The following is a 24,030-nucleotide window of genomic DNA, read 5'->3' on the forward strand; positions in this document are numbered from 1 at the left end:
AGAGCAGTGTCATAACAGGTGACTAGTCCCAGGTCCCATAGCTGGAAACGTTCAGAGCTGGCAACAGAACTTTTTTGACACCAACTGTCTTCAACCATGAATACGGTTGAGGTGGACAGAGACAGGACAAGGAGCCAAGTCCTTGATATCATAATTAGAATGATTCAGTTTGGATATTAGAAAATATTTCCTGATTTGCATGGTTATAAAAGGCTGCAGAGAATTCTTGATAAATTGTGGCTTATTTTTAGGGAACACTTTAAAGCAGGGGAGCTGTTAAATGTTGAATCGCTATGTTGTACACTCAGAACTAACATATGTGTCAATTATATTTCAATAAAAAAATAATGAAGCAGGGGAGCTGCAAGTTGTGGCACAGGTAGGGGGACACATAGGGAACAGGCTGAATGACCTTTGTAGAGCCTCTCAGTCCAGCATTAGTTTTCTTCTGCTACCCATCTGATTATTTTTTCATTCCTGAGATTTCTTTATTTTACTGTCCCATTGAATCACAAGAAAACCAAACACATAGAGCCCTTTAATTGTAATTTTTTAATTTTAAGCCCTTGCTTGCATGGACAGGAAAATCTGCAAAATCCAGTGACTAGCATAAGATGACATGTCTTTGATGTGAGTCGTATGAAGATAATGTTAGGGCTCTGAGAGGATATGGACAGGGGAGCTGTGGAAATGAGAAGGAAGGGAGGGGACAAGGTTTGGGCCTGTTGCTGGAAGAGGGGAAAGCAGTGGGTGGGCACTGATCACAGGTTCACCATCAGCCAGTCCAGCAGCTGCAGCCGTGTAACATTTCCCACCGCCTCATCCAGCTGTCGCTCCTTTTCGTAGCGCAGGACTGACTGCAGAACCTCACCTACGCTGCGTCCTTTGTCCACGGCGGCAGCCGAAAGCTGGAGTAGCTGTGGAAAGGAGAGAAAGCAGTAGTGGAGGAGCAGAGCATCGCATGGCAGGCTGGAGAGGGGCTGCCAAGGCTGCAAAGAGGCCAGGCGGACTTTGGTAAACCGTAGCAAGAGTGACTCAAGGTAGATGTTGAGAAGATTTCCATAAGTGTAAAGCTTGCTGGCTTGTTTGACAGAAGAAAGTAAGTTATATCACCCCCACTTTAAACAAGAGATGTTAACATCTACCTCTCCATGATACGGAAAATATGATTTCCCACTGACTAAAATTTTCCTGCTTCTGTGGGTGTTGGTCAATGATGTTCTTGCTCTGAGAATTGTAAAGTCCTTAACTTCACTGTAATATCATAAAACAGTCTCTATCATTGTCTCAAGACCAACAAGGGCAGGAGAGAAAAAGCCAAAGGACGAATGTGGATGTTGCTTTCCATGCCCCTTAGAGCAGAGAACCCTAGAATATTAGAGCAGGAAGGCAGCTCAAAGATCCATTCAGCCCCATGAAAATGGTGCCCGGAGAGGTGAACAGACTTGTCACTCATACGGTGCTAGAACTCAGCAGAGGCAAAATTCATCCCTAGGACCCTGAACCCTATGTTTAGTTCTCTTTACAAGCACAAAATGAAAAAAATTAGCCCAAACAACCCTTCTAATATGAACACAGTACTTTGCCATTTATCTGGAATCTTAGTGGCAACAAACTGAAGTAACCAGATTTTTATTTTGTGCATTCTGCACCTGCCTCTGTGAGAAAGAGTCAAAGGGCAAATACACAGGACGAATATCAGGAGCTTTTTCAGAAGGAGAAATTTCCATGCAAGAGACTAGAGTACATATGGATACTCTTGAAACCAGTGGAAAGACAGTTTCAGCAAAGAGAAGATATACAGAACCACAAAAAGGAAATTTACAACTAAAAAATCCAAAATCCAAAATGAAAATTTAATGGTGGGCTAAATAGAATGGAGATGAGAGAGGAAAGTCAGTAAACTTGAAGACAGATCAAAAGAAATTAGCTACACCAAACAGCATAAAAGATTGATTAAACCTCTTTCAAAAAAGAGTGAAAAATAGCTCAGTGGCCCGCAAGACAATATTGAAAGGTTTTACATTTATGCCATCAGAAACCTGGAGGGAGAGGAGAGAAAGGGTGTTGCAGAAAAAATACTTGAAGTAATAGAAGAAAGCTTCTCCAATTTGCCAAAAGACATAACTGAGAGATTCAAGAAGCTTAGTGATCCTAAAATAAGATAACCTCAAAGAAATTCACTTCAAGACCTGTCATAATCAAATTGCTGAAAACTAAAGAAAAAGAAAAAATCTAAAAGCAGCCATAGAAAAAGGGTGCATTGTTTATGAGGGAACGACAATTTGAATGACAGCAGATTTCTCATCAGAAAGCTAGAGGTCAGAAGGAAGCGGCACAACATTTTTTAAGCACTAAAAAAAAAGAACTGTCAAACTAGAATTCTACATCTAGTAAAAATACACTTCAGGAATGAAGGTAAAATAAAGAATTTTTCAGATTAAAGAAAACTAAGAGAATTCATGGCTAGAAAATGTGTTCTATTTCTTCTTTGGACAGAAGAAAAGTAGGAAATATCAGGAATGAATGAAGAACAACAGAAACAGTAAAAATCTCAGTATAAATAATAAACTATTCTCCTAAGTTCTTTAAAATGTGTTTTATGGTTGAGAGCAAAAATAACATTGTCTAAGGGTTTTTTCAATGTATGTGGATTAAATACATAAAATAACTACAACATAAGAGGGAAGGGTAAGGGGGCCCATATGGTAGTAAGATTTCCAGATTCCCATTGAAGTGGTAACTACTGATTCTACACAGACTCTGAAGACTTAACTATGTGTATTGTAATCTCTAGAGAAACCACTAAAAAAACTCTACATAAAGAGATATAGTCAAAAGATAATAGAAAAAAACACAATAGATAAATTAGGGTGGAATGCTAAAAAATGTTTAAATAATCCAAAAGGTGGCAACGAAGGGAAAAACAGGAAGAAAAAATAGGATAAACCAAGCAAATATTAAAATAGCACACCTAAATCCAAACATATTAATAATTGCACTAAATGTAAATAATCTAAACACATCAATTGTCAGAATGGGCAAAAAACCCCATGAGCCAACTATATGCTGCCTACAGAAAAACTCACTTCAAAGGATATAGGTAGGTTAAAAGTAAAATTCTGGAAAAAGATCCACCACAAAAATACCAATCAAAAGAAAAGTTGAACCTCAACATTTATGGTCAATTGATTTTTTATAAAGAGGACAGATAATTCAAAAGGGCCAGGTATCCATTTTCTTCTCAACAAATGACGCTGAGACAACTGTACATCCACATGCGAGAGAATGAATTTAGGCCCCTACCTCACATCATACACAAAAGTTAATCAAAATGGATCACAGACGTAAGTATGAGAGCTGAAATTATCAAACATTTAGAAGAAAATAAAGGAGAAAGTCTTCATGACCTTGGGTTAGGTCTGGGTTTCTCAGTCCGGCACTGCTGACCTTACGGGCCAGATCATCTTTTGTTGTGGGGCTGTCCTGTACAGTGTAGGATGTTTAGCAGCATTCTTGGCTTCTAGCGTACTAGGCTCCAGTAGCAACTCGCCTCCCAGTTGTGACAAGAAAAATATGTCTCCAGACCTTGCAAATGTCCCTTGGGGGCAAAACTACCTCCAGTTGAGAACAACTGGGCCACTGGGTTAAGCGAAGATTTATTAGATTTAACACCAAAAGCACAAGCAGTAAAAGCAAAAAATGCTGTTAGATTTTATCATTAAAAACTTTTGCTCTTCAAAAGTTTCCATTAAGTAAAAAGACAAGCCACAGACTGAGAAAAAATATTTGCAAATCATATCTGATAAAGGACCTGTATCCAGAATACATAAAAAAATTCTTGTAACTTTATAACAAGAAGAAAGCAATCCAGCCAAAATATGGGCAAAAGATTTGGTTGACAACTCACCAAAGAATGTGTATGAATGGCTAATGAGCACATAAAAAGATATTCAATATCCTTATTCATTTTAGTGTATGTATGTCAAATTAAATCCACAATTAGATACCACTATAAGAGCTATAATTTTAAAAAAAGAATAATGTTGATGAGAATGTGGAGACACTTAAACCCACCTAAGTTGCTGGTGAAGGTAAAATGGTACAACCATTTTGGAAAACAGTTTGGAAGTTTCTTAAGATGTTATACTTACATAAATGCAGCAATTCCACTCCTCTTACGCGAAAGAAATGAAAACATATGCCCACACAAAAGCTTGTCTGTGAATGTTCACAGTAGCATTATTCATGATAGCAAAAAAGTGGCAACAATCCAGATGTTCATTAACTGGTAAATAGATAAACAAAATATGGTAAATCCATATAATGAAGGACTATTCAGCGGTAAAAAGGAATGAACTACTGATGTATACTTCAATGTGGATAAATCTCAAAAGCGTGAAGAGCCAGATGCAAAAGACTACAAATTTTATGACTCCATAAGATAAAATGTCAGAAAGGCAAATCTATGACAGAAAGCAGATTAATGGTTGCCTGTGACTTGGGGCAGAAACTGAGAAACGTAGCCTAGAAAATTCTGAGATAGAGAAATAAGGAATTTCCAGACCTACCAGATATCAAAACATATTACAGAATTATAGTAATTAAAACAGTATGCTATTAAAACAGTATGAGTAGATGAATAATTCAATTTTCCTTCAGTGAGCAGTTCCAAGGCCTACGTTGAGAGGAACAAAGAGATGGAAGGCACACTTACCTTTGTCAGCAATAACAGTGATAAGTTGATTTCACATCTGCCTTACTTTTTAGTCTCACTTCTTAGAGTCAGAACTTAGGGTGAGGGGAAGCAGGGTGTTATTTATTGAATCCCTTTAAATCCCAAACACCACCTAGAAACCAGCTAAGACATCAATGACAGGTTTGAACAGGTCGTAAATCTTGATCCTTCGCCCCCTATGCCCCTCGACACATTCTCATGATGCTCCCCAGCTGCTCCTTCTCATTCTTTGGGTAATGCTGTCCTATCCAAAGTTCAGCCTCAAGCCCAGACCTTAATATGATTCTTTGACCAAGTCTGTTGGAGGTTCCTCATCTGTGCATTCACACCAATGCACACAGAAAAAAGAATCAGACTCAATTTATCCCTAATATATATATTATTCATATAAATCAAATTTTATATATATAATATATATACATGATTTACCCCTCTTTTTTCCCTTTGATATACCTTTTACTGGGCAAAATCTAATTTTAGTTCATCCATCATCTCTGTCACGAGCCATGATCTTCAAATTCTTACTTTCCCCATTCTACCTTTCTTGTGGCTATCTTCTCATTCAGAAGGAAAAGAGAACTTAAAACCCTAATTAACTCTTAATAAATCTTTCCAGATTCCTCTGACTCTACTTCCTTACCTTCTCCTGGATTCCTTCATCATCACCAGCAAAGTACAAAATAGGGACATTGAGCTCAGAGGCAGCTACCCATTGAAGTACGGCTTGGAGTTGCTTGTTCTGAACCGTGTCAGTTAGGTTATGATTGCTGACAATGACTTTGGGTGCTGCACATTCTTCAGGGGGCTGTCCTGATCCTCTCAATTCATTATGGATAGCTTGATAGGCATTCTGTACAAGAGCCTCTGCTGTCTCTGTGCCCTTGGCTGGTAAACACGCATATAAACTATCTGGGAGGGCTGAAGTTGGCCTGCTGGCATCCCCAGACTTATCGTCTCCCAGCTCTGCCAAGGGAGAGTCACAGGACTTGGCAATAATGAGACACAACTTCATCACTGAGTCCGTCAGATGTTCTATCATCTGCCCATTCATGTGGCCATCTAGTTGGTTGACAACCATCTTGGTCAAGCCAGCAAAGGGACCACCAGCCTCATCGTCTTCACTTAATTTGATGGAAGAAGGTGTTACAGGTCTTTCACACTGGCGGCCCTCTCCTTCCCTAATTGGCTGTTCTGGCACCTTGACTTCAGAGCTATGGTCACTCTTGAAAATGGTTTCATTAAGTAAATTCCGGATAAAGTTGAAGAAAACGCTCTTTAGATCCTTCTTTTCTGCTTCTTCTTGGTCACCTCCCAAGTGGATTCTGGGCTCATCAGAAACTTCAGGGGACTTGTTGATGGGAAAATTGGTGCTGCCAGCAGCTTCGAGGAAGCTCTGCGGATCCATGCTTCCTCCCTGAGCCAGGTGGTATTGAATCAGAAGTAAGGCAGATATGAGCAGGTCCTTGGCCCAGGAGCCTGAATCGCACATAAAATTCTCAAGTTTCTCTGGGTCATGCATAGGGGGGATGAAGTTGCCAGTATCCAGAGGATATCCCAGGGGACTCTCTGGTGTAGGCTTACACTGTTCGTTGGGAGCTGCAAATGTTGCTTGCTGTAAACTTGGAAATTTTCCTTCTCTTTGCTGATTTTTATGCCACAAGGTCAGTCCCTCTTTGATAAGGTGTTCTCCCAGAGTTTTGGCACAACTTTTCTCGTCCTCTGATTTGGATGCAGGACAGAACATTTTTTCTCTCAATTTACCTTCAGATTTCATTGTTGCAAAATTTACATTTCTGTTTTTAGGGTCACCCATTCCTTTCATGGAGACAAGGGAAAAACTCTCAGCCTTGTCCTTGGTTTTCCTGATATTCTCAGGAGGTCTCTTGGTAAATATCACAGTGTATAGCTTACCCAGCATGGCATCCATGATATCTGTGGCCTTCTGGCTACCCTGAGAGAAGAGACTTCTTTTCACAGCTGATACAAAGTCTGAGTCAGTCATGAGGGTCCCTGTGACACTGTGGAGGTTCTTCATGAAGGAGTCAATGAGATCTGAGACCACCTTTTTCGCATGCTTGATTAGTACCTTCTTTAGCAGGATAGTGATGATGGTTGTGTCCTTGACTTGGATCCTCAGTGTCTTCATGATAGAGACCATCATGTCAGATACCACACTGTTAGCATAGGTCATGATCCCTTGACTAACAGAAGCTGTAAAGTCATCAGGCCTTTCTTGCCCTCTGAACATCTTTCTCTCTGCTGGTAAAGACCTTCCACCCTCTTTAGTATCACCCTCATTACGAGATTCAAACACTTCCTTATAGAAGAAAGACTTCTTAGAAGCAGGCTTGTCATCTGGACCCTTGCTTTCCTTGGAGCTCTCTTTAATCTTCAAAGTGGTCTTGTATTTCAAATTTGGGGAACTCTGTAACAATCCTGAGGCTCTGTCGCCAGAGCCAGGAACTCTATCTGAGGTACCATTCTTGGAACATGCAGCGACGGTCTTATTCACCAGCTCTGATGCCACTGTACTCAGGCTTTTGTTGGGTGTGGGGTCATCCCCCATGTACAAAGACTGATGGATGCACTTGTTTTCAGAGCCATCGATCGTCTCATTGATCTCCTTGCGGGCCATGGCTATGACTAGATTTGTGAGGCGGTTAGCATAGAAGGAAACTTCATCTACTGAACTCGTATTACCAGTTTGGGCACTGGGACCCTGGGAAGGGTTGTCTCTGTGAGTCATCTCAAAATGCAATCTCCCTGGACTGCCCTTGTTGGTGGTGTTATAATAGTCCACAAAGAAACCCTTGCGTGGGTCTCCTGAGATGGTCATTTCCCCACCAAGTGATGATTCTCCAGCCTTGAACCTAGCATCTTGGAACCCTGCTGTACTTCTTTCCAGGTCTCTGCGGAGCCAGCTGAGCACTCTTACAGGATCAGTTGACGCATCCTTAAAAACAGACAAGGATTCATCTGAGTATAACAAAGTAAAGATATGGGGATATTCAGGATAACCTCAAAGGTCAGTTACAAAAATGGTCGCCTCTCTCAAGCCTTAACTACTTCAGCATCACTATAAAAGTAACCAACATTTAGGGGCTGGCCCCATGGCCGAGTGGTTAAGTTCGCGCGCTCCGCTGCAGGCGGCCCAGTGTTTCGTTGGTTCGAATCCTGGGCGCGGACATGGCACTGCTCATCAGACCACGCTGGGGCAGCGTCCCATATGCCACAACTAGAAGGACCCACAACGAAGAATACACAACTATGTACCGGGGGGCTTTGGGGAGAAAAAGGGAAAAAATAAAAAAATCTTTAAAAAAAAAAAGTAACCAACATTTATTGAGCGTTTACTATGTATCGGGCACTGTTTCAAGTATTTCAAGTATCTCTTTTAATATTATTCTCACACTTAAATGTTAGCTCTCTTATTATCCACACTTAACAAAGGAGGAAATTGAAGAACTGAGAGATTAAGTTAGTTACTTATTTAAGATTATACAGCTAATCATTGATGGAGAAGGAATTCCAACCCAGGCAGTCTGACTCCAGAGCGCATGCTCTCGGCTACTCCACTATATTGCATCTAACAGCATATATCCCTAAGATCTGAGTTACCGGCTACATAGCAGAGTTAGCATTTGAACTGAATCAGATTTTTCTTGTATTGATATTAACAGCTATTTCCTATGGTTTAATGGTTTTTATTTGGGTCTCTTATTACAAGTATAGTTTTCAAAAAATTAGAAAATTCAAGCACAATTGTGCACAATTAATCACTTTGTCGGGCTACACAAGAACAATCTTGATATGCTACATGGCTTCCAGTGGATTATTTGACGTCACTTGGGTTAACAATCCGATTTATAATTGAGGAGTTAATATCTGTGGACACTTTATTAGTTTTGAGTGAATACAGATTCTTTGGTGGACACTAGCTGTGGTAAGCACATGCACTGTAATCTATAATCTTCGCTTGAACATAGGCTAAAATAAAAATGAATGTGAAAGCATCCTATTGAATATCAAATGTGAAGGATCATTGTAATTATTGGAGTTATGTCTACCTGGGGATGAGCACAAGTATTGCCCATCTTTAAAGAATAATTTGGTATTTAATTACCAAGTGTCATATAGTTACAAGCTACTATTTGTTAGATGCTCATGTTTGCCAGACACTAAGTGCTCTACACACATTACTTCATTTAACCCTCATACATACCCTGTAAAGTGGGTATTACTCTTCCAGTTTCACAGGTGTGAAAACTGAGGCTTAGAGAAGTCAAATACATTGGCTGGCATCTCACAGCTGCTACACTATGGGGCTAGTATTCAAACCCAGTTCTCACTCTAAAGCCTGTGCTCTCCACCTCTGCACTATGCTACTATGTGTTGATGACTTGGAAAGAAGAGACAGGCAGTTGTACAAGTCCTTTACAGGGCCAGTTTAAGCTGCTTGTGTGCCACAGAGCTTGGTTCAAAGTCTTCCTAAACGGTTCTCCTAATTTGAATAATAGCTCCCATAGGGAAAATTGGTGCTTCAATGGAAAACTGTGCATAATCTATAGCACACCCTTCCACGTCTTCTGATTCTCTTGGAGCTATTTTACAACTCTGTACACTGTAGATAACTGATAGCAATGCAACATAATTCTTGTCCATACACATGTTAATTCTGACCAGGGAAGGTTCAGCTGACCTCCTTTCCCACTGTGGAAAAGGTCAGTTTTGCCTCCATTTGCACATTTACCTCAATATTCCTGATCTAGGTACGTGTCTTCTTCTGTTTGAGTCTCCTTTGAACCACCTCAGTTCCTTGTTAATCATTAAATAAAATCTTTAACATGAATTTATTTATTTATTTATTTTGGTGAGGAAGATTGGGCCTGAGCTAATATCTGTGCCAATCTTCCTCCATTTTATGTGGGATGCTGCCACAGCATGGCTTGATGAGCAGTGCTAGGTCCGTGCCTGGGATCCAAACCTGTGAACCCTGCGCCACCAAAGTGGCGTGCACGAGGTTAACCCATATGCCACCAGGCCAGCCCCAAGTTTATTTTTATATGCATATGAGAGTAGTTATTTCACCGTTCTCTGAAAATGATCTTTTAATAGTTTGTGAAGTGTTTGCCAAGATGTCCAACAGATTCACCTCATGGAGGTAAATGTTGTCATGAGAGAAGTATGCCAGCTGAGTCTTTTCTTGGCTCCCAGAGGTGAATCCAAAGTGGCAATAGAACTTTGTAGACATTCTGTTTTATTAGTTTTAATTTCCTTCTCTACTAATTTCGCTTTTGGTTATCATTTGGGTTCCTTTATGGCCAGTAATCTTTGGTGTCACCAATGATTGAGAATTTGGTTTTATTGTCTGACCATTTGGTGATCCCTTTAATGGATTAATGGTTTATAGAGATCTATTCTCTGTTGGGTGAGAGAAAATAGAAAATTAGCTTTACTAGTATTTTTTGCCCATCTTAAGCTCAAATCAATTAAGAATTTTGTGCCCACTTGGAGGGAGTGATCTGATCTCTGGACGAGCGAGTTTTGTGTTTTTGTGTTTATTTTAGATACATGACTGAAAGTTTATTATTATTATTATTCCTGAGACAGAATTGACATATAACATTATGTTAGTTTCAGGTGTACAAATGTTTCAATATTTGTATATATTGTAAAATGATCACCACAGGAAGTCTAGCTAACATCCATCCGCACACATAGTTCAAATTTTTTCTTGTGATGATAACTTTTAAGATTTATTCTCTTAGGAACTTTCAAATATACAATACAGTATTGTTCACTATAGTCACTAGGCTGTCCATTACATCCTCAGCACTTACTTATTTTATAACTAGGAGTTTGTACCTTTTGACCACCTTCACTCATCTCAACCACTCCCACATCCTCTGCCTCTGGCAGCCACCCATCTGTTCTCTGTATCTATGAGTTACTATTATTATTTTTTAAGATTCTACATATGAGTGAGATCGTATAGTATTGGTCTTTCTCTGTGACTTATTTCACTTAGCATAATGCCTTCAAGGTCCATCCATGTTATTGCAAATTACAAGATTTCCTTCCTTTTTTGTGGCTGAATAATAGTCCATATATATGTACCACATTTTCTTTATTCATTCATCCATCAATGGACATTGATGCTTAGGTTGCTTCTATGTCTTGGCTATTGTAAATCCTGCTGCAATGAACATAGATGTTCAGATATCTCTTTGAGATAGTGATTTTGTTTTCTTTGGATATATACCTGGAAGTAGAATTGCTGGATCATATGGTAATTGTTATTTTATTTAAAATCATTTCCTCATATTATAGTGATTAAGATTAAATGTGACAATATCAACAAAATTATTTGTATACTTAAAGTGGTGTATATAAGGTAAATAATACTTCTTAAACATTTCAAACAAAGATTAGACTTCAGAAGAGATAAGAGAAGAGTAAGAGAACTCAGTAAGCTTTATCTTTAAGGTAATGCAGTGAAACATGGCTAACGAGCTGTGAGAGTACTAGGGAATAAAACCTGACTTCTACATGAATGAGGAAGGAGTGCTTTGGGTGAGAAGAGAAGTGCTGGAAGAGAGCATGGCTAGGGATGTGAACTGTGATTCACTCCCATCAGATCAGGTGGGAGGTGTGGGGCAACCACTGAGTTTCTGTAATGAATCTTTTAAGAGGTTATTTTTCTGAACCAAAGATCAATAACAAATGGGAAATTCTATTTGGATAAAATTCAGCTTTAAGAAGAAGTTTTAGGAAAGAAAGTTGCCTATATGCATGTCTGAGAAATGGAGAGACAAAAAGTGATGCAGCCAGAGCAAAGACAGCATTCAAGAATGGAAAATCAGCTTTCAATCCAATGGAATGTACAAACTATCCAATGTACCAACTATCCAGCAGGAGGACAACCCGATGGCCCTCTGTTGCACAGGTGATTTAGGGGAGATGAATGATGTTTAACACAAACTACCTGTATAATTCAATGTGTATATAGTGTCTGTGTGCAACATGCTCTACTAGATACTGTGGGATGTATAGAGGTGAAAGAAATATGATCCTTGCCTTCTGGGAGCAAACAGTCTACTATAGAGACAAAACATGAACACAAATATTATTAAATACTATGTTATCAGTGCTATAAAATAATAAAAAGAGATATATTCCAGGCCTGGAAGTGATAAACATCATGTCTACCCATATTCCATTTGTCTTTGTGTTTTGAATGTTCGATTATAATGGGTCTGAGTGTGGGTCTCTTTGAATTTATCTCACTGGAGTTGGTTGAACTTCTTGGATGTTTATATTCATGTATTTCATCAGATTTTGTAAGTTTTCAGCCATGATTTCTTCAAGGATTCTCTCTGCCCCTTTCTCTTTCTCTTCTCCTACTGGGACTCCCATAATGCATATGTTTTTATGCTTGGTGATGTCCCACAGGTCCCTTTGGCTCTGTTCACTTTTCATCAATCTTTTTTATCCTGTTCCTTAGACTTGATAATTTCCATTGTCCTATCTTCAAGTTTGCTGATTCTTCTGCCTGCTCAAATTTGCCTTTGAATAACTCCAGTGAATTTTTATTTCAGTTATTGCACTTTTCAGCTTCAGAATTGCTTTTAGGTTATCTTTAAGGTTTTCTATGTGTTTATTGATATTTCCACCTTGTTCATACAATGTTCAATGTTTTATTGTCTTTATCCACATCTTTTCTTTAGTTCTTTGAGCATCTTTAAGACAGCTGTTTTATAGTCTTTGTCTAGTAATCTGCCATCAGGTCATTTTCAGAGACAGTATTTATTTATTTATTTTCCTTTGAATGGGCCATATTTCCCCATTTCTTTGTATGCCTTGTGATTTTTTGTTTAAAACTGCACATTTGAATTTAATGGCTTAAAGTTTAGAATTGAGGCCGTCAGCTGTCTATCAGTGTTTGTATCACTATGTGTCTATCATTCAGAAAAGCATCAAGTGTAAGTAATATTGTCTTCCTACCTCTACATGGTGTTAATATGTTAGATTATAAAGTCTCAAAAGATCTCTATTCCGATTGGAAAAAGTATTCTTATAGAACATAACTCAGAAATATTTTAGGAACCTAACTTCACATAAGTTAGATAAATCTTTGGTAAACAAGATTAGTTTAATAATTTTGTTTTAATAAATATAGCTATGCTTTTCTGATTTACTAGTTTTAAGTATAATACAATTGCGCATTTTTATTTTATTTTGATATGCTCTTCATAAACTTAGGCAAGTTATACAGATCCAATAAGCTAGTATTACTTCTGCTTAATGTTAAGGTCATGAAAAATATAAATTTTTGTTTAATCAAATTGAATACCAGCAATTATGTTTTATAGTATGTCAGCTTGATGATAAATTTCTGACATCTTTATATAATTTAAAACACTGGACTGATATAAAATTGAATTAACTAATGGATATTTATTGTATACTTAGATCATTTCTAAGTAAGACACAGTACTGAAGGCTAACCATAGTTTATATGCTTTTGCTTCTTATTTTTTATTACTATAGAGAGGTTATATCTTTGGATCTGTTAATGAATGTGTTCATTTGTGCCACTTAGATTGTATAAGGGATGTGTGTGGCTGTAGAAATCTGTCTTATGTGTGTCATGAGCTCTGTTTCTGCACTTCAGCTGGTGTGTGACAGCTCACAATTATACACTTCCGCTTCCCTGGTTTTCTTTGTGAAACAGAAAGAATAGAAAGTACTTTGGTTAAAAGTTATGATTAATATAAGTGGTTGAAACTAGATTTAGGAAGAATAGTTCCAGACAAATCCAATTGTGTACATGTTCGTTTTTCTAGGGACTGCAGTGCAACTTGGAGGAGAGAGTTTCTTAGTCTTGGCTTCCTAGTCTCGGGATAGCAAATAATGAAAGGCCTTTAAAAGTCCAATCTGGGATTCTTCATGAAAACTTCCAGTAGAGCAAATTTAAGGCCTATCCAGTTGCGCACCTATGTAAATAATCAGACCAAATCTGATGAGACTAGCCTTATTTTGTGATCAAAAGTTATCTTATTTTGGGATATTTTATCAAAATACAGGCAACTGAAGGGGAAAAAACTTTGTGCTTCACTAGAAAACTGCATTGCCTATAGTCCATAGTCTATAGACTAAGCATTGTTTACAGCCTTCCACGTAATCTGATTCTGATTCTATGGGAGCTATTTTACAACTCTGTAAGCTGTAGATATTTGATAGTAATGTGAAAGAATTCTACATGTCTATAGACACGTAAATTCCGTCCAGTGGAGGTTCAGCTGACTTCCTTCCCACTGTGGAAGAGGCCAGTTTTGCCTCTATTTGCATATTAATTTCAACATTCCTGATCTATAAATATACCTTTAATTTTTTGCTGAGGAAGATTTGCCCTGAGCTAACATCTGTGCCAATCTTTCTCTACTTTGTATGTGAGATGCCTCCACAGCATGGCTGATGAGTGGAATAGGTCCGTGCTCGGGATCTGAACTAGCAAACTTGGGCCTCTGAAGCAGAGTGCATGGAACTTTAATCTCTCAGCCACAGGGCCAGCCCCTAAATATATCTTTTTAAAATTCTCCTTTGAACTGATTGTAACACCTCACCAATTTTATCATTAATGAATTAAATAAAATCTTTAACATGCATTCACTTTCATATCTGATTGAGAGTCTTGATTTTTCCCTTTCTTGAAAATTATCCCTTAATATTACCTATTTATTTACAGTAGGTACACTATATGCAAATAGTAATGTTTCCATAATTGCACTGTAATATGTACAGAAAAGTCTTATAATACAGATATGGGGTATATTTTTTTATTTAAAAAGTTCTTTTCACAGAACACTAAAAAAACCCCAAGCCTACGGCATAGCAGAGAGCTTTATGATGGAGTCTAAAGAGTTGTATTAGCTTGCTGTGTTTATGGGTTTTTATTGTCTATGGTTTTTAAACCTCAAATGTATACATCCTATGTCCATTATTCCACTCAATCCAGAAGAATTTTGTAGAAGTGGTTGATGAAGCCACAGTGACCGAAAAACTAACCACATTTCTTTTTCTATCAATGCAGTCTACAATCAAACATCCTTATCTTCCGAACCCCTTTGCCCTTTTGCAATCTTTAGCTCTTTCTCTTCTTATGCATTAGTATCCTGAGCAATTGGGGAAGGCAGGTACCAAATTATTTTTGAGTCTTAATTAAGGCCAGGGAAGATTTTTATGTCTGTGAAGGAGAATATTAAAAAGGTTAAGGGGGTGAATTTTCTCTCCTCAGCAATCTTCTGCTTTGGTAGCTTAGTTTGAAGTCAACATATATACTGCCAGTCCTATTCTTCTTCATGTCTAACTCGATTAAACATTATAAAATGTTCTCTGATCACCTCCCACTTAAATGATCCATTCTTTAAACACCTATAGCAATTATTGTCCAGAAAATCCATTTGGCAATTACCATGAACTTCTTATAGTTAGGGTCCATCAGTTATTTAGAGTTTTAAAATTATATTTGTACTTTCACATGTGTATTTATTCTTTCCCCAAATGAATGGTAAAGTCTACGAGGGCAGAAATTATTTTGTTCTTTTCTGCATCCCCCAGAGTGCTTCTCACTTAGTGAAAAATCAAGAAATTTTTGTTATTTGATTTAATATTGAAACTCTTCTGTTTTTTGTTTTTCTAAATGAAAGGGCAGAGATAAATCAAAGACCTAGGAGAAACTCTTTTGGCTGGCACTTACTCCAGTAATCAGATATTTATTATCTGTATATGTTCATGTCTTATGTAGTTTTGTTAACGTTTTCTCTCTTAGGCTGTATAAAGATAGACCAAACAGATTTTGGATATAGAAGATGAGTCACATAACATTACATGTAAGTAGGTGTTTGATAAATGTTAGTACTAAGAATGAAGATTACAGTAGTGATTCCACTAGATTATGAGATCCTTAAAAGGAGAGAATTCTGCCTGTTTTTACGTCTTTGACTCTATGACTTAGCACAGTGTCTGTCCTGGTTATCCATTATTGTGTCTCAACTCCAAGTCCACCTTTCTTTGTCTTGCTTTGTGACACTGGACCTGGACTCTTTGAATATTTCGCTTTTGGCAGCTGGCTTTGTTGATAGAGGGCACTGAAAGTACACTGCATGGTCATGGCAGAAGGAAAGTGCTTTGTCTCTGGCCCTCCTGCGCCCTCTGGCAAGTGTCTTCAGCACCAGTATGCTGCATGTTCCTATGGCAGCCACACTCGCTTCAGAGAAGTGAAGCAACCTTGGTTGAGGGAGAGGGAACTTTTGTGAGTTCCTAGTTTCTTCCTTGTTTGCTCTCTCTTTCAGCCCAGGGGTAGTAGCTGCTTTCTGCATTTGCTACTTTTGGAACTCTTCTAGGCTTTTAGTAGTTAACTTAGCTGCCTACCCTTTACTAAACAATTTTTAATATTAAATTACTGGTGTGATTTCCATCTTCTGACTGGACCCTGACTTAACAGTGCCTGATACTAAGCATACTCAATAAATATTTGTTGAATGATGAAGGCAGAATAGCAATATTACTTAGATGAAAGTTTATAGTTCTGAGAATTTTGAGGCATCCTACATTTCAGAAAAGAGTATCTGTGAACTTTGGAGACATTTCTGTTTGAAATCCAACGCCTTTCTGTTTGACAATTAAACAAAATTAATGACAATATATAGTATTTTCATTAATTACAGCATATTTCTCCTACTACATGCAAAATTAGGGGAATTTTTTTCCAAAAAATCATAGATGGGATTTTTTTGTTCTAAAGCAGTTCACTTTTTCCCCAAGAATTACATCTTCAAAAATAAGAGGTGGGTGGTGGTAGTGGAGAGAATAAGGCTACTCTTAATGGTACCACAATATTCCTAACCCAGTATTTATAAGGAGGCTGACCCTTACCAATCTCCAGTCTTGAGGTTGGCTATCTCCAGGTGAATAGACATCAACTTTGCATACTCCATTTTGGCTTTGTAACCAGTCAACCCTATCTGACATCTGGAAGTTGAAAAAAATGAGAAACAGTCATCAAAAGGGCAAGTTATACGAGAGTAAGGAGAAATAAGGTAAATGGCTCAGGTGTGGAAAATAGGAGCAATGCTTCCAATAGAGACCTATCCCAAGAGCTACTTCAGACCCACTTGGTTCTGGGTATCTCTATCCTCAGCTCTCCACTGCAGAAAGATTTCTTAAACATATGTATCTCTAGTGCTGAGGCCAGTGGCTGGTATTTACCAGAGGTGCTTCCTACAGATTTGTTCATGAGTGAATCTGAGCAACCACGTCCTGCTCTTTGTCTCCTTGCTTGGCAGCCCTTCCATATGTTGGATTTTCAGTAGATGCTCAAAACTCAGTATGATCAAAATAGAATGAATTTACTTCTCCCTTGCCTGTTCTTGTCCCACTAACTTATTTTTAAAGTAATATATGCTTTATTTTTAATTAATTTCTAGAGCACTAACTTACTTGTATTAGCAGGAGGTCTAATAGCTCTCCCTTAAGACTAATTCCTCCTCCCATTAGCCAAGGATCCTGGGGGAATTCTCAGTCTCCATGGCTCAGCCAAACTTCTGAATGCCAAGAGAAGAGAGATGTCACGTGCACCATCCAACTGGCCTCTGTCCGTGGATGCAGGGATGCCCTTGCAGATGTTGATTCTTTCATAACTCTCCCAACACTTTTGCCCTGTTCCCTAAACTCTGTAATGCTGCCACCATCTACTTGGTTTTCCAAGCCAGAAGGCTGCTATTCATTTTAGTTGTCTTCTTCCATCCACCCCAAGCTTCCCTCCAGTTACTATTTCTTTCTTCTCTCATTTGTAGCCATTTTTCTTGAAAGAATTGCTTATACTTGCTGCTTATTATAGACATTGCCTCACCTCACAACTGAGCATCAGAGTCCCTATTCCATATGCTCCTTTGGCCTTTGGACTTAGTCTCATCCACTTTCCCCAGCACTGCATCTTATTTGGTAGTCTTTGGAAACATGGCTAATTATCACAATATTTACCCACTGATAATCTGTAAGTAGGAGAACCTTCTCTTTACCCTCTTTTTCCATGCCAGACTTCCACTACCATGCTTCCACACTGAGGTTTCCCTTCTTTAGTTATAAACTTTGTTTATATCTATACTTCTCAATAAGTGAGGTGGAACAAGATGGCCAATTTTCCTTCCCAAGCGTCCCTAAACATCTTTGTGAGACAGACATAATATTCACACTTTGATTCCAACAAAATACTGGTTTAAAGCTTTGTTATAACAAAGACCAAAAGTTTATACTAATTTTTTAGAGTGAAATTATGTTTTACAAAGGATTGCTTGAAATAAATGGAGCATTATAAGGGGTTGAATATCTGGTTAATTGGAAATAATTGTTTTAAAGGACTTTGGGCTGTGGTGGGGATAGACATCCTCCCTCAAAATAAAACAAACACAAATCAAACAAAGGTTGCACACATGATTTAAATTTATTTATAAGTGCATATATTATTTTTATTCTATAGAATATTATGGGGAATTATTAAAAAGAAAATATAAGATCCTTTAGGAGTTCCTTGTTCTTTCCCCCACAAGGATTCGTACTCATTTTCATACTCGATCACTAACTCAGATGACTGTGCTGGGGAAAGTTTCTTTTACTCATCCTGATACTGTAATATGATCAATTCCTCGGGTAAGCAATGAGTTCTGTGGGTAATCTCCCCCTGATTAGACCTTAGAATCACCCAGAGAATTGTTTAAAATATTGAATCTGAGATACCACCCAACAGAGAATCTTATTTCAAGGTTTTGGGGTGGGGAAACTCAGGCATTGAATTTCTTAAAAACTCCCTGGGTGATTCTAATTTACATCTAGAATTAAGAGTCCCTGGGCCTGGGCTTATCTGGAGAGATCTTCTCTGAGAAAGACTGGTCAGCTCCAGAAAGATAATTATTTAAAAATTTTCTCTGAGATTTCCTAACCTTCTTTGGTATCTTATTTTAATGTTATTCCTTTAACCCTAACAAGGAAGCTCTTAATATCTACGAAGTTAAACCCTGTATTGTCCCTCAGCAGCTCACTGTTATATTGTTCTTATGCTTGAATCATTATCATGAAGACAGGAATAGATGGTACTATTACTTGGCCAAAGAGTGAGAAGACCTGGAAACAGGTTGTCCCAGACTGTTGACAGTGAAAGTAAGAGCCAGAAACCTATGTCTCTCTTTTTTTTTTTTTTAAGATTTTATTTGTTTCCCTTTTCTCCCCACAGCCCCCTGGTACATAGTTGTATATTCTTTGTTGTGGGTCCTTCTAATTGTGGCATGTAGGACGCTGCCTCAGCGCGGTTTGATGAGCAGTGCCATGTCCATGCCCAGGATTCGAACCAACGAAACACTGGGCCGCCTGCAGCAGAGCGTGCGAACTTAACCACTCGACCACTGGGCCAGCCCCCAGAAACCTATGTCTCTTAATCTCCAGTTTATATTTCATCCTAATGAATTACTTCTAATAGAAAATAATAAAATCAATAGGATTTACTGACTTATTTAAACTATATAGCACAACCAAAAAGTAATGATGAGGGGCCTGCCCTGTGGTGTAGTGGTTAAATTCGGCACACTCCACTTCAGCAGCCTGGGTCTGCAGGTTCAGATCCCGGGCATGGACCTACACCGCTCATCAGTCATGCTGTGCCGGTGACCCACATATAAAGTGGAGGAAGATTGTCACAGATATTAGCTCAGGGCTAATCTTCCTCAGCAAAGAAAAAAAAAGTAATGAAAATTAATTAGAAAAAGTAGGGAAGTTATGTGATCACTTACTCTTACTGAGGACAGGTTCTGACATACGAGAAAAGCTCTTGATTAATTTGCTGTTGTCTTCACTATCCCTAAGTTTACCCACCCCTCCTGCCATGTAATATATGGAATCTGCAATGGAAAGACACAAACAAAAATGACTAATTTTACATATGAATCCTATTGCTTTTATCACCAAATAGTGTTTTGACTTATTCATTATTTTTCACATGTAGTACACAAACGAGGAGCACAAAATGACATTCAAATTTAAAGTCCAGATCTTATTCTTGGTGTAGTCAGATGGTCCCTAAATGGCAAAAAATGTTTCACCTTCTGGTCAATCATTTCTGAAGTGACTATTGTTATTCTCCCCTTTCAAACTATTGATATATAGGCTTATTTAACAATGAGGAAAGTGAAAGATTTTAGCTTAATCTCAAACTTGCTTGAATAGGAAGTCAGAAGATAAGTAGCTAGAATGGAGAATAAATGCCCTGAACTCGTGGATCTCAAAACACTTTGTAAGAATTCCTTTGAAGACTTGAGAGAAATATGTACCCTCTTGTTATAAAGGGAATTCATAATTAATATTAAAACCAGCTTCCAGATCAATTATCTTCCGTATGCTACCTCTACTAAGACATTTAAATAGAAGACTTTAAGGCATTGTGCTCTCATCTTGGAATATCTACCCAGCCCCCTAATAGCCCCCTGACTCTTACTTCATAGCCTGGGTCAAAGATTATCCTATCCATGAAATAGATGGTAAATATCTAATTGAATGAGATTTCTCCCTCATTTAAGTGTCCACCTTATTTTGTTTCAACCTTTACATCATATCTAGTATTTTAATTGCTCATGTATATTTCATCTCGTTTATTAGATGGCTTCATGAGGGTAGATGCATTTTCTTGCTCATTTGGGTATCCCTCAAAAAGCTAGTATCTTAAAGCTGGTGCTTAATAATTGTCAGCTGAAAGAATGAATACATGAATACTGCCTATTTCTAATTCTAGGTACTTCAATTTTTCTTTCTTTCTTAAGTTGGAGAATCTTAAAACAAAAAAGAAATGGCTTGCTCAGTTTGCCCCGGTGGTAAGCTGTACATTCAGGCTCTCTTGAAGCTTGGCTCCTTGGGGGACAAGTTCACCACAGAGCCTTACCCGAGGTGTAAACACTTATGCAATGATTGTTAACAGTCCTCTTCCTATCCCAACAACACAAATAAATGAACAGCTCAAAACTGCTCTGGTACTTCTTCCATAAACCGAAAGTACATTCATTAGTCAAATCTACCAGCAAACACTTCCACTTACATATGTCCTAACATTTTCATTCTATTTCTATGTCTTCTGCACGTTTATCTGTATCTGTGAAGCTTGCTTTAGACTTTAAACTCACTAAACTGTCCTAGCTAATAGTATATATAAAGAGGTACTTGAATACCTTTTGGTGATAATGATATGTAGGTGTCTTAATCTCTATATATTTCCTATAATGAAATGGAAAAGAGGGAAGGAAAATCTAAAGAGTTGAATGGAGCCAATGAATGGATAAATTTCTTAACTTAAAAGTTGGTGAATAATATCCTGGAGTTGGGGTGGAAAATGAAAGAAAAAAAGGAGGCTTTGTGATATCTATTAAATTTGATGAAGAAAGAATGCTAAGGATATACAAAGTAAAGATAAATGGACCTTAGAAGCCACTTATTCTAACATTCTCATTTTACAGATTAGAAAATTGAGGCCCAGAAAGGGAATATTAAAACAAGTGAACGTAGTCCTTTAAATATTACAGCTCTGAAGGTTAACATCCTGGAGGCTGTGAAATTTTTCTATGGCCAATAGAGGGATCCTATGGCCAGTACAAAGACTGATCCAAAATCTTCCTTAAAAATGTCAATATGATATAATAGTAACTGAGGAGTAGTGCCAATCACGAATGCCAGCCAGGGAGGGCATCAACTCAGGAGTTCAGTTACGGTTGCTGCATCCTAGACCAGAGCTCCATCGCAAGACATTTTCTCCTGTATTTATCATAAGCAAGAGGCTCCTCTTTGCTCAAGGTTCCTAAACTTACAGAAAAGCTCAAATTACAGGCAGCATAAATGAAGGACTTGTGGGGTTGATATATATCTGATCAAGTTTCGAAGTTTATTCAACCAGGTTTTATTACTAGTTTTAAAAAGGAAGAATATATTCTATTATACCTATTCCCGTTTTCTCTCTCACTCTCTTTCTCTTAAGTGCCTGGTGCATTGTAGGCAATAAATTTGGTTGTTGATGAAATTAATCTCAATCGATTTTGTTTAAATAAGGACCAGAAGTGTGTGTGTGCATATCCCAGTGACCACTTGCTGTTAAGCTTTCCTGTGAATCTCCTCTATTTTCACTTTCCCTTAATAACAGCTTCGCCCTCTAGCGCTCCATTAGCACCGACACCTTCTCCCCACAGCTATATATAACTTGCCTTTTCCCAGTTCTCTGTTGTCTAGCCAAAACTTCAGAAATAATAGAGGATGAAAGGGGATGAGAATCAGTACTCAGAGCTCTACCAGTCTGATTTTGCTATCAGAGCACTGGAAAGAAAAAAGCTTTTGGAATAGCCACGTAATGAAGAGGAAAAGTCAGCAGATAGCCAAGCTTCCAGTCTCATCTTCAAACTCGGAAGCAGGGAGTAACACCCCCTCATTTCCCCAAAACGATGCCCACGGAGATCTGGCCAATCTACAACAAAATTCAAACTTCAGCAGCAAAGACAGGTAGGTTTAGCTGTAATGCTGCTAAAGGAGAGGCTCATTTATCTCCAGAAGACTCTTATGTAAAATTAAAATTGAGTGGGCAAAGAGGGAGGCTGAGTTGAACAGTAAAAGTTACTCATCACTTGTCACTGAATTCTCCCTTTTAACCACAGAGGATCAGAAAATGGGCTGTTTCATCAGTCCAGTGGAATCTCCTACCTCTGTAGCACTGGAATAGTGAACCACAGAAGACTCCAGAATATACTTTGAAAGTCAATGAAGATGTTCGTGCTCAGCTCAAGATCTTGTTTCCTCCCCCAGCCTTCCATGTACCTCCTCCTTGTTGGGACTGGAGAGTGACATCAGAATCACACTGGTGATATCATCGTCTCTATAGCAACCATGGTGAGGCTACCAGAAATTGAGTCCTCAAAGGACAAAGGGAGGAGGGGTGAAGAAACACTCCAGGTCTCTGATGCTTAGTTTGGAAGCACTGGGCTTGCTTTCTCCGGATTAATTTTCTTAAGTGTCTAATTTAGGTAAGGAATATGGGAGGGGGAAATTTCGCCAGTGGATTCCACTTAAAACAACAGAGTAAGTATTATGTATTAACAAATCTAGATGGGTGCAGAGAGCAAGAAATAAAAGAATTGAGAGTCTACTAAATTTTTTATGCAAAGCCCATGGAATCACTTCGTTTTGTGGGATCCACTCTGGATTCTTCTTAATCACAAGCATCCTACCTTTTGTAAAAAAAAAAAAAAAAAAAAAAAAAAAAAACTGGGGATATTTTGCCTCAACTGACCATCTCTGGGTTATAATTCATCTTAGGTGTCAGAGATGCAGTAACACTAACCCATCCTCCGCAATGCCTCACCCTGAGGAACTGTACCGGAATAAATGAGACCAAGAGGCATTTGGTTGGCAATGTCTAGGCTTGAGGAGAACTTTACTGCCAGTACATTCTATTCGGCAATGTACCTTAAGTACTATTAATGAATGATTAAATATAGGACTAATACATAGTTTCCCTGAAGCAAAAAGAATCTCTGACCAAGGCCATAAGATTAAAATTGTTAATGAATTTCAAAAGTGACTGATTTATTACAGGATTCCTTCAACGAGGTTATTTATGTATTGATGATCTTTTATGTTAGGTCTCAGTTTCTTCCTCTTTAAAATAAAAAAATTGGGCTTGCTGTGTTCTTACAATCCCTTCCAGCTCTAACAGTCTATGATTTTGATACTTCAGTGGTATTTGAATAAACTACAGGTACAGCAGTCTCCCTTATCCTTGGTTTTGCTTTCCATGGTTTCAGGTGCCTGTGGTCAATGGCAGTCCGAAAATATTAAATAGAAAATTCAAAAAATAAACAATTCACAGTTTTAAATTGTGCATTGTTCTGAGTACATCATGAAATCTTGCACCACCCTGCTCTGTCTCGCCCTGGACGTTAATCATCCCTTTGTCCACTGTATCCACGCTGTATGTGCTCCCCGCCCTTAGCCACTTAGTAGCTAAGTTATCAGATCGCCTGTCATGGTCTTTCAGTGCTGGTGTTCAAGTAACTCTTACTTTACTTAATAACGGCCCCAAAGTGCAATAGTGGTGATGCTGGCAATTCGGTTATGCTAAAAAGATGCCCTAAAGTGCTTCCTTTAAGTGAAAAGGTGAAAGTTCTCAACTTAGTAAGGAAAGCAAAAAAATCATATGCTGAGGTTGCTAAGAT

At 38.2% G+C, this 24,030-nt stretch overlaps 1 protein-coding gene across 1 annotated transcript; it reads right to left on the reverse strand.

The window, feature by feature from the left end:
- Window positions 1-533: 533 nt before the first annotated feature.
- On the reverse strand, window positions 534-22,616 carry AKAP3 (A-kinase anchoring protein 3). Its single transcript, XM_014841743.3, has 4 exons — window positions 22,520-22,616; window positions 16,676-16,771; window positions 5,379-7,691; window positions 534-917 (listed from the first exon to the last, which is right to left on the reverse strand). Exons 2-4 carry the CDS (start codon window positions 16,769-16,771, stop codon window positions 762-764), a joined length of 2,565 nt encoding a protein of 854 aa, XP_014697229.1. The 5' UTR covers window positions 22,520-22,616; the 3' UTR covers window positions 534-761.
- Window positions 22,617-24,030: the final 1,414 nt, after the last annotated feature.

This window comes from Equus asinus, chromosome 22 (assembly GCF_041296235.1).
Source record: "Equus asinus isolate D_3611 breed Donkey chromosome 22, EquAss-T2T_v2, whole genome shotgun sequence".
Lineage (NCBI taxonomy): Eukaryota > Metazoa > Chordata > Mammalia > Perissodactyla > Equidae > Equus > Equus asinus.

Coding starts and splice junctions, on each gene's coding strand:
- AKAP3 (XM_014841743.3), bottom strand. CDS start 16,771: ATGTCAGATAGGGTTGACTGGTTACAAAGCCAAAATGGAGTATGCAAA. Junction 7,692..16,675: donor AACCTCAAGACTGGAGATTG/GTAAGGGTCAGC, acceptor TCTGTTTTTAAG/GATGCGTCAACTGATCCTGT. Junction 918..5,378: donor ATGAAGGAATCCAGGAGAAG/GTAAGGAAGTAG, acceptor TCCTTTCCACAG/CTACTCCAGCTTTCGGCTGC.